This window comes from Artemia franciscana, chromosome 16 (assembly GCF_032884065.1).
Source record: "Artemia franciscana chromosome 16, ASM3288406v1, whole genome shotgun sequence".
Classification (NCBI taxonomy): Eukaryota; Metazoa; Arthropoda; class Branchiopoda; order Anostraca; family Artemiidae; genus Artemia; species Artemia franciscana.
Window position 1 is genome coordinate 10,108,711 of NC_088878.1, and position 15,590 is coordinate 10,124,300.

General features: G+C 37.9%; 1 protein-coding gene across 5 annotated transcripts in view; it reads left to right on the forward strand.

The window, feature by feature from the left end:
• The window catches only part of LOC136037045 (zinc finger protein 184-like), a 52,599-nt gene that overhangs the window by 7,848 nt on the left and 29,161 nt on the right, over positions 1 to 15,590 (forward strand). For all 5 annotated transcript variants that reach the window (XM_065719463.1, XM_065719465.1, XM_065719466.1 and 2 more), the window contains exon 2: positions 2,139 to 2,242. Coding sequence is in view for 2 of the 5 variants with exons in the window: in XM_065719465.1 (XP_065575537.1) it covers positions 2,224 to 2,242 (19 nt within the window). In the remaining 3 variants the exon portion in view is untranslated. The remainder of the gene's footprint in view (positions 1 to 2,138; positions 2,243 to 15,590) is intronic.

Genomic DNA, 15,590 nt, shown 5'->3' on the forward strand with positions numbered 1-15,590 from the left:
ATTTGAAATTAGCATAATAAGCCGAAAGCTAAATGCCAGATAAATTATCCATTATCTTTCCATTTGATTTGCCCTTCAATGCACTTTCCGATCTATATGTTACCGGGGGGATACGATTACAAAAGAAATGATTATTATATTTGGGAAGAGCACTGAAAGAAAATCCGTAAAGTATTCTGTTTTGTCTTTTAGCCAATTAATGTATAACAAGAGCTTGGAACTCTATGGCACTTGTGACGAGAGAACGGATCCGATTCAGTTAAGTCAATCACACATCTAGATTTTGTGCTTATTCTCGAACTCACCAAAGCACTAGAAATCCCCCCAACTTCCCCGAAGAGATCGGATCTGGTCCAGTTAGGTTAATCATGTATCTAGAACTTGTGCTTATTCTTCCCATCAAGTTTCATCCCGATCTCTCTACTCTTTAAGTGTTTTCCAAGATTTCCGGTTTCTAAGATTTCCGTTTCCCCCCTCCACCCCCAATGTTCCTGGATCCAATCCAAATTAAAAATGGAGCATTTGAGACATGCTATCTTTCTATATATCAAGTTTCATCAAGATCTGAAAACCGTTCATAAGATAAACATACCTCAATTTTCACGATTACCACTCCTTCCTGCCCCCCTCCCAGATGGTCGAATCTGGGAAGTGGCTTTTTCTAATTCAATCTGGTCTGGTCCTAATATGCCTGCCAACTTTCATTGTCCTAGCTTACCCGGAAGTGCTCGAACTAGCAAAACCAGGACCGACAGACAGACAGACGGACAGAAACCGCGATTGCTATGATAAGGCACTTGGTAAATATCAAGTGCCATAAAAACCATTCATTTACCAGCAATGGTGCAAGATATTAATTTTTTCTTTATAAGGTGACTTTTTGCTATCATGAAAGTAGCTGAGTTAGGTGAAATAAAACTTGAAGAGCCTGACCTGTAGAAGTCTAATTTTGTTCTAAGAAGACAGTTGCAGCTTCCTTGTCTTCTTCCTTGTTTTCTGGTCATAGAAGACTTCATGAAAAAGCGCGTATTGTACTTTTCTTAGCTTCTGCAATAAACAGATGTTTTTTTGTCAGTTTTGGCTTGAGTCTGCTCTACTTTGACTCTTGATTTCAGAGACACAATTCGGATGATTCTAGCTTGATTTTAAGCCCCAAGGCAGTGTATTAGTTGCTAGCTGGCATAAACATGGTTTTGACTCGTTCGCATATAGTAAGTAAAACAGTTCAAAATAGGGATGCAACCTTTTTATTGACAGTGAATAGATATAAAATTATTTAACTGGATATTTCGAACACATATACAGCATTCATCATCAGCAGTAAAACTAGTTTTACTGCTGATGATGAACACTGTATATGTGTTCGAAATATCCAGTTAAATAATTTTATATCTATTCACTGTTAGATGTTTTCCGGAGAAATTGTCTACGGATTGTTCTGGGTACCCGGCTGACTGACCGTATTTCAAACAGTAGATTGTGTGAAAAGTGAGGTTCAATTCCGCTTTCTGGGGCTATAATGAAAGAAAGTTTGAGATGGCTAGGCCACGTTCTACGGATGAAGGATGACAGATTACCGAAGATTGTCCTTTTTGGCCAACCGTCTGGGGCTACACGGAAAGCAGGTCGTCCTTGTTTGGGTTGGGAGGATGTCATAAATAAAGATTTAAAGGAAATGAGAACTTCCTGGGAGGCTGTAAAGAGGGAGGCTTTAAATAGATTAGGTTGGAGGAGGGGCGTGCGTAGTTGTGTTGGCCTCAGGCGGCTTTCTGCTGCAGTGAGTTATTATTATTATTAGTAGTAGTAGTAGTAGCACTGTCAATAAAAAGATTTCATCCCTATTTTGAACTGTTTTACTTTCGTCATGGAAAGGCAGTGTGGTCTTCAAATTTATCTTCGCATATAGTATGCTAAAATTCAATAAGTATTAAAGTGTAAACATCGGCTCAAAATTTGTGATACGTATTTAGTTAAAACAGTCCAAAGATAAATGTGCCCCCAAGGAGCCGGGTAGCAAAAAACGGCTTGGAATTGGGACTGGTTATTTCTGTGTTATATGTATGTATAACATATATATATATATATATATATACACATATATATGTATATGTATACATATTATTTGGTTTCTTTTTCAGGATGCACACAAATTGGAATGCGCCAAATAATATTAAATTGACCTTGGTTCAGACATGCTCAGTATATTGACTAAAGGAGGCACACATGGGTACACATAAGGAAGGTAATAGTTAATTTCATCCAACTTCCTATTTTATATCAGTCAGGGAATTACCCGCCTGACATTGGTGCTAAATCGAAAATTAGAATGATACTTCTCTAAAGTGGATTTGTTTTAATTTGACCCCTCTTCTCCTATCCCTTTGTCAGTGGGGTTTATGTGTACCTATCCCTATACCTGCAGGTATTTTACAAACAAAGGGTTTACGGCACTCTTTTGGCATCAGTATAGATAATAATAATAATAATTTATTTATCACCCACTTCACAAAACAGAGGTTAAGTGGAGTAAAATACAAAAGAAAAACAGCAAAAGTAATACAAAAGAAACAAATTTTATCACATACAGAAAAAAGACGGATAAGGCGATGAAAACATCCTAGCCTATAAAGCGCTTCAATAGCTAGCTTCGCAGATAATTTTTCGAAAGCACCAATAATATCTGTCGCACAATACTTTTTAACCAGTTTTATATTCCGGTAAGAACGAGGTAGGTATAAAAGAAATTTGCAGTACCGGTAATAATTTATGCGAATACGTTTTAGATCACCGGTCAACAGAAGTGGCCTAGTACCAGAACAGAAGAGCACAGAATGATCAAAAAAATTTAAGTAAAGCCAAGTTAGCGCTCTTCTCCTATAGTGTCCACGATTTGCTACAATCTTAGAGTAACCGAGCCTCAGCTTATCACTAATATCTTTGACAGCGCGAGACCGGAGAGAATTCATAGAATCGCAAACTGTTATACCAAGCCAACGAAACGATTTAACACGGGGAATACTAAAACCATCGCAGTATAGTGATTCTGAACAATTATTACCGTTGAAAACAAGAAACTCGCACTTGTCAATATTTAGGTACAAGCCGATATCACGGAAAGCAGAAGTAACTGACTTCACTGGACGGGCAAGACCAGACTCAGTTTGACTAGTTAGAAGAAGGTCATCCGCATAAGCCAGATATGAGATATCAGATGGTCCTAGTAGGCATGTAGTCGATATTTTTGATAATACATTTTCAATACAAGCATTAAAAATATACAGTGAAAGAACTCCCCCTTGTCTTACACTGCAATGAACAGGGATATGACCAAAATAAGAATTATCTAATGACTTAAGGCGAAGTTAAGAGTGCGAGTACCAAAAACGAAGCACGTGAATTACCGACGGAGTTACTCCTCTCTGGCATAATGCTGTCCATGCTTGAATATAACAAATACTGTCAAATGCTTTAGACAAGTCTAGGGTTGTGAAATGAAGTACGCGACGAGTGCGATGGGCATCTTTTAATAAAGAAGTCAAAGCGCGGTGAGCATGCTGACAGCCTAGCTCAGATCTAAAACCAAATTGATTTTCATCATTTAGAGCAAGCTTAGTGATATAAGGTAGTAGGAGGTGTTCAAAAAGCTTGCTAAAAGTACAAGCTACCGTTATGGGCCTATAAGAATTACAAGAAAATAAAGATGTATCTTAATACAAGATAAATAAAGATGGGGTATTGTAGTGCGAGCTTATACTTTATGGAACATGCGTAACTTTAACTCCATGGAGCTTTAAGTACTTATGAATTAAGGTGATTGTTCCACATCTCTTACATCCTTTTCCCATCTAGCTTAAAAGGCTTAGATTATATGTCTTGTGGAAACTAGTGTTCTTCAAATGAAATGTAATATCTGAGCTATGTATAAAACATAGGTGAGTGACCATAAAGAGATCCAAGGATCGATTTTCTTTTCGTTCTTCGGGACTCGATTTCGTTTTTTTTTTCTCTTTTTTTTTTCACCGATACATTTGGACGAAATGACATTACCAGGATTTATGAAACTGATTTAGTCATCAGTCTCAAAATCCTTCAGCGGAGGAAACGATGGAATTAGATCCTATAAAACCCCACTAAAGGGACTCTTATATTATTTTCTATGCTAGACTTAAGAAGAAGTCCTAGAAGTAGAAGTCATACTGAAATTAAAGGCTTTTAAAAATTTTAATTTGACACAAATAGGATACTTCTGACAACCCTGTTGGCAAGCATTGCTACGTGACTGGTAATATGTCTATTAAATTAGAATCTGATGTGGGTCCCTGCTTCCTGATCATGCCTCTAAGAAACGGAAATATAAGTATGCGGTAGCATTAATAGGCAATATAATTTTTGCTGTTACTCAAAAAGTTTAAAGCCAAAGCGTTCAGTTTTGTTTTATACTGGATAGATAGTACCAAGCGGTTTTGGTAAAAATACTGTAGTATATTTTTTTTTCTAGGTTACCAGACTGCACTAGTTGAAGTTTAGAAAGTTTTAGGTTTTCAGATTGCTCACTAAAGTTGCTTACAGTAAGGCCGTATCTATGGGAGGGGGTTACCTGGTTTGAACCCTTCCAATTTTTTTTGTCGGGCTCAGAAAAACGTTACAAAGTGCATGGGAAAAAATGTGATGCATTTTTTGAAGTTTTCGTGTGTAAATCAATCAAACACTTCGTGGCAACGAACTGTAAGTAAGGAGCGACCCAGTTTTTGATGCCAATAGATGCATCAAAAGAATCAGATTTACGCTGATTTTAAATATATGTATTTCATCAAGTTAAGTCTTAACCATCAAACGTTAAGAGCCTGAGAAAATTTGCCTTGTTTTCGAAAAAGGGGGGAAATACCCCTTAAAAATCATAGAATCGTAATGAAAATCACACTATAAGATTAAGCATATCAGAGAACCCTACTGTAGAGGTTTCAAGCTCCTATCTGCGATGGTGTGGAATTCTGTATTTTCTTTTGCCAGAAGAAAGATCACGGATGTGTGTTTGTTTTTGTTTTTTTTCAGGGGTGATCGTATCCACCCAGTGATCCTAGAATGTCACGAGAGGGCTCATTTGAACGGAGAATAAAAGTTCTAGTGCTCTTTCCAGATGACCAAAAAAATTGTAGGGCAACTAAGCCCCCTCCTACACTCATTTGTTCCCAAAGTCGCCGGATGAAAATTTTGAGATTACCATTTTCTTCAGCATAGTTGAAAAATCTAATAACTATGTCTCCGAGGACGACTTAATCCCCAACAGTGCCTGGGGGAAAGGCTGCAATTATAGTATTAGCTATTAGGAAGTTTACATACGTTTTCAGAGGGAATTTTTTTTCTTTTGGGGTGGGAGGAGCGCTTACATGGGAAGATCTTTCCAAGGAGGACTTTTCATGAAGTTGAAGACATTTTCATTGAAGAAAAACAAGTTTTTTCAACTGAAATTATGGAGTAACATTCAAAATTAAAACGAACAGAAATTACTACATACATAAGGGGTTTCGTCCCCTCGTCAATTCCTTGTTCCTTACGCTAAAGTTTGAATTTTGTTCCAATTCTTTAAGAATGACCCCTGAATGACAAAAGCCATTTACTTAGAATAAATAGCTCTTTTGAAAGCACTAAAAATACTTTTAATCACAATCTTTGCAATCTTATTAAGGATATCTGCTTAGTGAAACTCGTGTTATTTCTACAGGTAAAAATGTGAAAAATATATACTTTAGAGTTAATTTTGAAAAATGTCTGCCGCGAAGCAACCAAACTTTATAATTTTTTTTTCTCTTACGGAATTTGGAGGACTAATTAAACCTATTAAGCTAGGGAAGGGGCTTAGCTCCCCTTATTCTGCCCCTACGAATTAACATTACATACAGTCTTAATCGGAAAGACTTGGAACATTGACAGAAACTTTTGTTTTGTCCGATGCACTGATATAATCTACACAATTCTAATCTACATCGACGAGATGTTTCTCCAAATTGACTGCTACAATCAAAGCTACTCTTCGATTTTACCTGATGGAAAAATATCTAAACCGAATGGTATAAATTTACATCAAGTTGGAGTAAAGCCCCTATCTATTTATATTTCTTGTCAACTAAAACCAAAGCGTTCGATTTGACAAGCTGGTTGTTAGTCAACTGAAAAATCATCTTTTGAATTCCTAGGAAAACTCATATTTCCATCCCAAGTAAACAGCGAAAGTAAAACCCAAGTATCCAGCAGGAAACCTCAGCCTGATTGACCTTTTTCGCTCCTCTTAAAACACTTCCAGAAAGACCTGCATTGTTTAAAAATGTTCCGTTCCAAAAAGATTCCAACTCAGTGCCGATTTATTGCCGGCGCTTCGTCATGGGAAGACGCAACCGAGTAGGCAGTGGCATATTTAAGATAATTATTTCTTAACGAGCATATTCTCTTACTTGCAGCAGTTCATTATGATTATTATTATGATGAAGTAAATCATGATTAAACAGATTATGCAAAGGAGATTGCAACTCTGATTCTTCTTTTGTTATTTCATTTGAGCTTTTTTGGAATCAAAACATTGAGTGAAGAAAAAAAATCTGGGGGAGGGGTCAAAGAAGCTCTGAGCTATAGAGCACAGCTGTATTCTGACCCATAGCAGCATACGCCTGTTCTGAAACGTGGAAATGTCATGGAAAAGTTGTTTTTCTTACTATTCAGTCCTTTCTTAGAAATAGGACATGCGATGAAACAGAGATCATAGTTTAGTATTGAAAGCATTCCAAATAGCAGACTATGCCTCTGACATCAGGTAAGGGAGAATGAGTATTTAGCAACCTTATTTTGGTGAAAACTTGATGAAGAGCGATTTGGTAACCTGCTGACACTCGCCAGCGAAAGTGATTTTTTGGACTTCTACGACTTGTTTCGAGTAGTTCAGAAATAAAAAGGAATGAGAACTTGGGGCATTCGGAAAGTTCAATTCAATTCTGATTTTACAATTACTACACAATCTCTTGATACTATAGTTCATTTTAATTTTTTTGGGCGAACGGGAGGGATTTTTTAAAAAACGAGGCAGTGCTTTGGCACAATCTGCAGTGTTTGCCTCCCTCCCCTCAAAATAAAAAGAGGCTAGGATAGCTTCTTTCTGTGGATACTGCTCTGGTTTCCTCTTTTCTTGATATTGGACAATAATTTAAGTGGACTAGGTCATTAGTAGGCGTTTGGTACAGTTTCTGTAAAAAGGATACTTCTTTCTTTTGTTAGAAATTCTTATTTATTTTATAATGAAAATATATACGCGTTTCCGTCTTTTTGTTGTCCGCGGTCCCAAACATTCCTGGATTTTTTGCAGGGGGTTTCGTATTTGTAGATTTACGCTAATTTGCATGTTTGAATGTCTTTAGGCTAATATTGTCAGAAGCTTCATCTTGCTCTCACTTTAATAGTGAGGCCTCTTGAGGTCTAAAGATGCCCATAGCCACTACTCTTTTCTTCCTTAATGATTTAAGATGATGAAGAAGTTTAACAGCGATCCCTCAAGACACGGGTACTATTAATTTTCTTCAAGATGCAGGTTCTTGTTACGTAATAAGGAATATTTTCTAAGAGATGCAGGTGTCGTTACATAATAGAGAGTATTTTCTTTACTTGTTTAAAAAAACCATGAGGGCCAGGAAAACCTTCAGGGGCCGTTAGTGGGGAACCTTCAAGACGCCGGGCCTCTAACAACCATTTTCATTAGGAGAGGGGGGTTAGCAGCCAATTCAACCGGAGCCCTAGCCTCCAATTCCAACTGGAGGGGACCTAGGAATCAATCCCAACAGGGGAGCCCTAGCCGTCAATTCCAATGTGGGGCCCTAGCGAGCAGTTCCATCGGTACCTTAGCCACCGATTTTACAGGGAGGATCCCTGAACTATCCTAGCAATCTTTTCCATTCGGGATCCCCTAGCAGCCTAATCAACCGGAGGCCCTAGCATTCAATTCCAAGGGGAAGCCCTAGCACCCAATTTCAACCGGGCCCTAGCATCCTACTCCTCCTGGGCCCTAGTATCCAATTTCCCTGTCAAGGCGTTACACGATGTTTTTTAAGATATTTTTCTTCAAGACGTCTTTCAAGAAATTTTAAGACATTTTTTCTTCAAGATGCTTCTCAAGACATTTTCAAGATGTTTCTTATAGACATTTCAAGACATTTTTAAGAGATTTTTCTTCAATTTTTTTGTTCAAGATTTATTAAGTTTTTATGCAGTAGGGAATGTTTACCAGTGTTAAAGATGACTCAATATCGTGTGACATGTTGCTTCAGGGCCCACGGGGAATCCTTGCTTTTAGCTGTATTGGGCACACGTGTGGGATGCTACGTAATGATGAAACACACGTGGAATGTTATATAATACTTTAATAGATTTTTTAGGATTTCAATTTTCTTCCAGGCGTTTTTTCTTTGAAATTTCGTTTTCTATTTAGACGTTTTTTCTGAGGGAACTTATATTCGAAAGATTTTTTGTCTGCATCAGGATTTGAAAGAGATATCCCTTCCACGCAATGGAGTGTTGGATAGTTGGAGCAGTAAAGCCACCCTAAAATTAATGTTTGGGGAATACTCTAATGTAAACCTTTCGAAAAATCTATGGATTGCGTGTTTCTATGTCTGCAATGATTCACACGCATGACGGAAAATCGATTACTAGAGATTGGTTACATTTGATGTTCACCTGCTTTTTAAATAATGCTATAGAGGTTACTACCAGTTAATATTGGGGATTGTTCTTAGTGCATTTTTAGTAATAAAGTTTTTTACTCTATTGGAACTTGAATGTCCTATCAGGGATAAAATAAAGAGAAAGTATCATTATGGCTAAAATATGGTACGCCTTCATTTACGATCAAAAGTCTTACTTTTTCTCTTCACTACACTGAATTTTGATCTTATATTAGGGGCAATCTTGAACGAGGAAACCAGTGTACATAGGCTACAAGGTGCTTAAATTACAATCGTGAAACATATTAAACTTTTTTCCTGGAACAAGATGTCTAAAAGACATACTTTTTATTAAACTTACAAGTTTACTAATAAAAAAAACTTTATAAAAATTTTGAAATCACAGAAGAAAGCAATTAAAACTCAACAAGCGGAAAATCAAAACGTGAAAAAAGCTTATGTAATATAAAATATAAGCCAAAAAACAAGCGTGCATTAAGCAAAGGCAGGGGCCCTACCAAACAATTCCAAGGGGTGGGTTGCTATTAGAGGTAAATTCCAGCCATATTAGGAGATATTGCTGAGATATTCTAATGAAAACGCCTCGTTTCTTTGAGCTAAGACTATGCATTCCTGGTTAACAAGCGTACATTTGAATAATATTATTCTTCGTATTGCACATAATCTCGTTAGAGATTTTAACCCAGATTAAGAGATATTTTTGAGAGCTTTTAATGAAAATGCTCCGTTTCTTTGTTTTGGTGGTAGATTTCAGTCCCCCTCCGTCAATAAAATTACTTTAACACCTTCTGAGGTCTTATTGAAAATGCTTTCTTTCTTTGAGTCAAGACTATACATTCCTGGTTGACAAGCGTATTTTGAATAGTATTCTTTTTCTTATTTTGTATATTTTCGTTAGAGGTAAATTTAAGCCACATTAACATATATTTTTGAGAGCTTTTTGAGAGAATTTTTTATTTTTGAGAGAATAATATTCTTCCTTGTATTTCTCAAAGTTTCGGTAGAGATATATCTAACCCACATTAAGAGATATTTTTGAGAGCGTTTAATGAAAATGCTCTATGTTTTTCTGCCTCAGTGTTAAATTTCAGTCCCCCTCCGTCGAAAAAAATATTTTAACACCTCCCGAGGTTTTAATGAAAATGCCTTGTTTCTTTGAACCAATAGTATGCATTACTGGTTGATAATTGCAGGTTTGAACAATGTTTTTCATCGTATTTCGCATAATCTCGTTAGGGGTAAATTTAACCCACATTAAGAGACATTTTTGAGAACTTTTATTGAAAATGCCCCTTTTTTAGCCGAGTGTTAGATTTGATTCCCCTTTCGTTGAAATTTTTGTAACACTTCCCCAGATTTTAAGAATATGCATTCCAAGAATATGCATTCCTGGTTGACAAGCGCACACTTGCATAATATTCTTCTTCGTATTTCGCATAATCTCCTTAGAGTTAAATTTAACTCATATGAAGAGATACTTTTGAGTGCTTTTTACGAAAATGTCTCTTTTTTTTAGTTAAGCGCTAGATTTCAGTCCCGCTCCCTCGAAAAAATCTCCCTGATGTTTTAATGAAAATGAAATTAATGAAACTTAAACTCCGCCTGTTAAACAGCCAGTCCCAAGCCTGGAAGAAGGAGGAGGGTTGGTGAGGGTTGGTCGGAGGGCTAGTAACCCACCACCGTAAAACTGATTACTCAAGAAACAGTAATAGATAGCCTCGGATTGACTTCTTCTTTGATGATGACTAACGCACGCCCCCGGACAGGATTCTTGAAAACGACCGAGTGTTTTCGTATTGGATACTGGAATGTTAGAACAGTTAATCAAGAAACACAGCCAGGAAAACTCAACAGTGTTATGAGGACCCTTGATAAGTTCCGTATTGACATTGCTGGACTCTCTGAGACCAGACTTACCGGTTTTGGTACTTTGAATAGTGAAACATACCATATTTTGTATTCTGGACTTGAAACTAGAAAAGAGGCAGGTGTTGGAATGGCATTAAGTAGTCGGGCCAAAAAATGCCTAGTGGACTGGGAACCTATTAACGAGCGAATCCTTCTCAGGCTTCTCGAGCAGCGAATCCTGCTCGCTTTGCCACTTCTCAGGCCAAATTGACAGTTATTGTTGTGTATGCCCCAACCAATGATACCGTTGATCAGAGAAAGGATGATTTTTATCGCGTGTTGTCAAATGTTGTTGCTAAAGCGCATCGGCATGATATTGTGACTTTGTGTGGGGACTTTAACGCTAAAGTTGGAAGTGATGCCTCCTATGCCCCAGCTATCCTTGGTAGGCATGGACTTGGGGAAATCAATGATAATGGCGTACGTTTAATTGACTTTTGTTCGACTCATGAACTTATCGTCGGCGCATCATGGTTCCCTCATAAACAAATACATAAATATACTTGGAACTCGTCTGATGGTGTAACAAGAAATGAAATAGACCATATTTTAATTGCCAAGCACAGGCGACGTTGTTTAGAGGATGTTAGGACCTTTCGAGGTGCCGACTGCTATTCCGACCATCAACTTGTTGTTGCTAAGTTTAAGCTGAAACTGAAAACTGTCATAAAGCCCCAGCGGTCAGTAAAAAGGTTTAATGTAAGAAAGCTACAGGACCCTTATGTATTACAAAAGTATACATCTACTTTGTCAAATAAATTTTCCATGCTAAGGGACGAGTTGTCAATTGATAATCAATGGGAAAAGATCGTCGAGTCCCTGAAAGAAGTGGCACAAGAAGTTGTGGGATATAGCAGGAAGAAGAAAAAGCAGTGGATATCTGAAAGTACCTGGGATATCATTGATCAAAGGGCAGAAGCCAAAATTCTCGTAGATAGACATGAGCATAATAGGACATGCACTAGAGAATATCTTGATGATTTAAAAGCGCAGTATAAGCGTCTCAATAAACAAGTCAAAACACGGACAAGGAATGATAAGAGGGTGTTCCTCGAAACTATGGCTGATCAGGCTGAAGTAGCCGCCAGGCGAGGAGATAGTCGTACTGTGTACGCTATAACGAAGGAGCTTGCGGGTATTTCGAAGGCTTCTTCAACCCAAGTTGAAAACAAAGAAGGCATCTTATTAACCCAGACGGATGACATAAACCGACGTTGGATGGAACATTTCACCAGAGGTATTAAATCACGTGCCTCCCACGACTTTTTTAAATATCCCTGAAGAAACACTGTTTGATCTTGGAATATATACCGGACCTCTCTTGCTGAGTGAAGTAAAAGATGCTCTAATGACTTTGAAAAACGGAAAGGCAGCCGGTAACGATGGCATACCCCCACAACTGTTGAAATGTGGTAGAAGCGCCCTAGCAGTGCCCATGTTTGAACTTTTATCACGTATTTGGGAAGATGAAAAAGTCCCGAGTGAATGGTCAAAGGCAGTAATTATAAAACTCTTCAAAAAAGGACAAAAGACTAAATGTGACAATTGGATAGGCATCGCTTTACAATCAGTAGGCAGCAAGGTTTTGTGCCAAATTATTCTCAGTAGAATTCAAAGTAAAGTGGAGAAAGTTCTGAGAGATGAACAACATGGATTCCGCCAAAACAGATCGTGTTGTGACCTAATATTTAGCCTGAGAATCCTGCTCGAAGAATCTAAAGAATGGCAGGTTCAATTACTCGTAGTATTTATTGACTTTCTCAAGGCCTTCGACTCGATACACCGCGAGACCATGTGGAAAATCTTAATACATTACGGGATCCCGATTAAAATTGTAAATATAATTAAAGCGCTTTACCTCGATATTAAGTGTGCAGTACAAACCGAGGGTGGCCTAACGGACTGGTTTACCGTTCAGTCGGGTGTAAGGCAGGGCTGCATTCTATCGCCACTGTTATTTGCCATAGTCATAGATTTTGTGCTTCGTGGATGTAGCTTCAGTGGGGGTCTACAATTAAACCCACTAAGAACCCTCCATGATGGTGTTTTTGCGGACGATATTGCACTCTTTGCTCACGAATCAGAAGATATACAACACAATATAAATGAACTTGAGCGTGTGGCAAATGCTGTTGGACTCTCCATAAACGCTAACAAGACTAAATCAATGTCAAATGCAGTCATTCCTGACTTAGCTGAGGGACTTTTGGTCAACAATGAGGAAATTCAAGTAGTGAGAGAGTTCAAATATCTAGGCAGCATTCTTACGCAAGATGCCAGTCCTGAAAGAGAAATTTTGTGCCGAATAGCATTGGCTGGCTCTGCCTTCAATTGTCTCAGAAATGTTTGGAGAAATAGTAAATATTCCCAGAAGCTAAAACTCAGAATTTATAATAGCAATGTCCTCTCCGTCCTTACATATGGTTGTGAAACTTGGAGTATCACTGCGCAACTAGGAAAACGACTATGGGCATTCGATAATAACTGCCTAAGATATATTTTGAATATACATTGGACTGAGAGAATAAGAAATGATGAGATTTATACCATAACAAATCATACCCCCATCTTTGATACCATTAGAAAGCGACGATGGATGTATTGGGGGCACATGGTGCGAATGGGTGATGGAAGGCTACCTCATGACATATGGTGTTGGATACCCCCCGGCCTCCGCAAGTCAGGGAGACCCAAAATGACAGTTGGCAGGATGTTAGAGAAGGAGGCGAAGCTGGCGAGGTCTTCGATCGAGGAGCTTTGGTCGAAGGCTCAGGACAGGTCGTCGTGGCGAACCACTGTTGCTGCCTTATGCGCCCTCAGGCTGGGGAGGACCCAAGTCTAAGTCTAAGTAAGAAATTAATGAAAAAAATCACCCTGATGATTTAATGAAAACACCCCCTGATGTTTTAATGAAATTGCCTCGTTTCTTTAAGCCAAGAATATGCGGATCTTGTTGACAAGCAAACATTTGAATAAAATTTTCTTCGTATTTCGCATAATCTCGTCAGATTTAAATTTAATCCACATTGAGATATTTTTGAGACTTTGATGAAATGCCCCGTTTCCTTGATTGAGTGTTATATCTCAGTCCCCCTCCTTCTTAAAAATTCTTTTAATACCCTCCAGCTTAACTTTAAGCTGTAGAACATGTTAGTCTAAAGAAACTCACGCCCCAATGGCAAACTATGGATAGCACACAACACCCTCTGGCACCCTCGTCATTGCCAAGACATTTTTCGGATATTTTCATTATAAAATATGCTTCAAATCCAATTGTTTTTGTTTTAGTAACCCATTCCTTCCCTCTAACGTGATGCCCCCCATGGCAATTCATGTCACCACGGCGAACTACAGATGACACCCGACACCTTCTTGCGCACATTATCACGCCTAAGGGTTTTCAAACATTTCTCTACAAAATTCCCGTTTACACTAGAATTGATCATTTAAACTTAATAAAAAACCCCAATTATGTTTCTACTGATGACTCCTTGCAATTGATGTCGGCATGGGAAAAGTACCAGCCTGATAATACCCTCTGGCGCACATTATTGCTGCTAAAGGTTTTCTATCCTTTTCCCTTAAAAAACTTTATAAGCTTAAAATGACCTTGTTTTTATTTGAAAAGCGGAAACTTGCTATTTCATTGTTAGACCGCGATGTTCCCTGGCAATTCACGCCAACGAGGCAATATTTTAAGATAAATTACCAGGTTTTTTCAGAAGTCATAGAGAGATAAGCTAGATTTTTCCAAAATCCACTGGGACACACACACACACACGTGTGCACACACACGTGTGCACACACACAATAACATACTTACACATGTTGGTTCGTCAAATAAGGTAACCTAGCGTGTTTAGTTTAGCTCAGTTAAGCTAACCTAACCTGCTTGCATGTAAGGAAAAGGCCGAATCCTTAAATAACTGTGAGTTTGCATGATAATTCCATAGGAATCACATTGTTTTTTTAGCTTTTAAAGCTGGTTTTGAAGGTTACCGAGACGTGACTTGATAGATCTTTTGAGTCCTGGCTCTAAAAAAATCCATCTTGGTCTAATATTTCCTTGTCAAGATGACGTAATCTCGCGTGGCTGTCTAGGTTCCGGTGAGACCTCTATATTCCAGATTTTTTATAATTCAAATTACCCAGTAGCATTTTTATTGGTTAAAAAATTATATTACGTTGTACTATGTGACTAGCGGCCAAGTACGGAGCTATAAAAGGAAGTAAACTGAATGTAAATGTGTTTGTGTGTATGTTTGCGTTTGTATGTGTGTGTGTGTGTTTGTTTGAGTGTATGTGTATACATTTTTGTCTACGCGTCTATGTGGATTTTAGAAAAAAATATAGCTCATCTCTCTCTGAATTTTGTAGCAAACCTCTGCTAACCTATCTCAACAGATTGCCACGGTTATGTGAAATGCCATGGAACATCGCAGTCTAACAATGAAATGACAAGTTTTCGCTGTTGAAATAAAAACATTCAATAAAAACTACGATGAGGTAGTGGATCAAACTAAAAATTGACAAACTAAAATTGGCACACATTATAACACCTAAGGATTTTCAAACATTTTCTTCAAAAATATCCTGTTGCACAAGAATCGATCATTAAAACCTAATTAAAAATGACGTTAAGTTGATAGGTGTTAAAAGAATTTTTCGACAGGGGATGAAGAAATGTGCCATTTTCACTAAAAACTTTCAAAAATATCTCTGAATGTGGGTTAAATTTATCTCTAGCTAGATGACGCGAAATACATAGAAGAATATTATTCAAATATGCGGTTGTAAACCAGGAATTTAAGTCTTGGCTCAAAGAAACGAGACATTCTCATTAAACTTCGGGAGGTGTTAAAGACGGAGGGGGACTGAAATCTAACATTCAGTCAAAAACAAGCTCTCAAAAATATCGCTTAATGGGGGTTAAATCTACCTCTAACGAGATTATGCGAC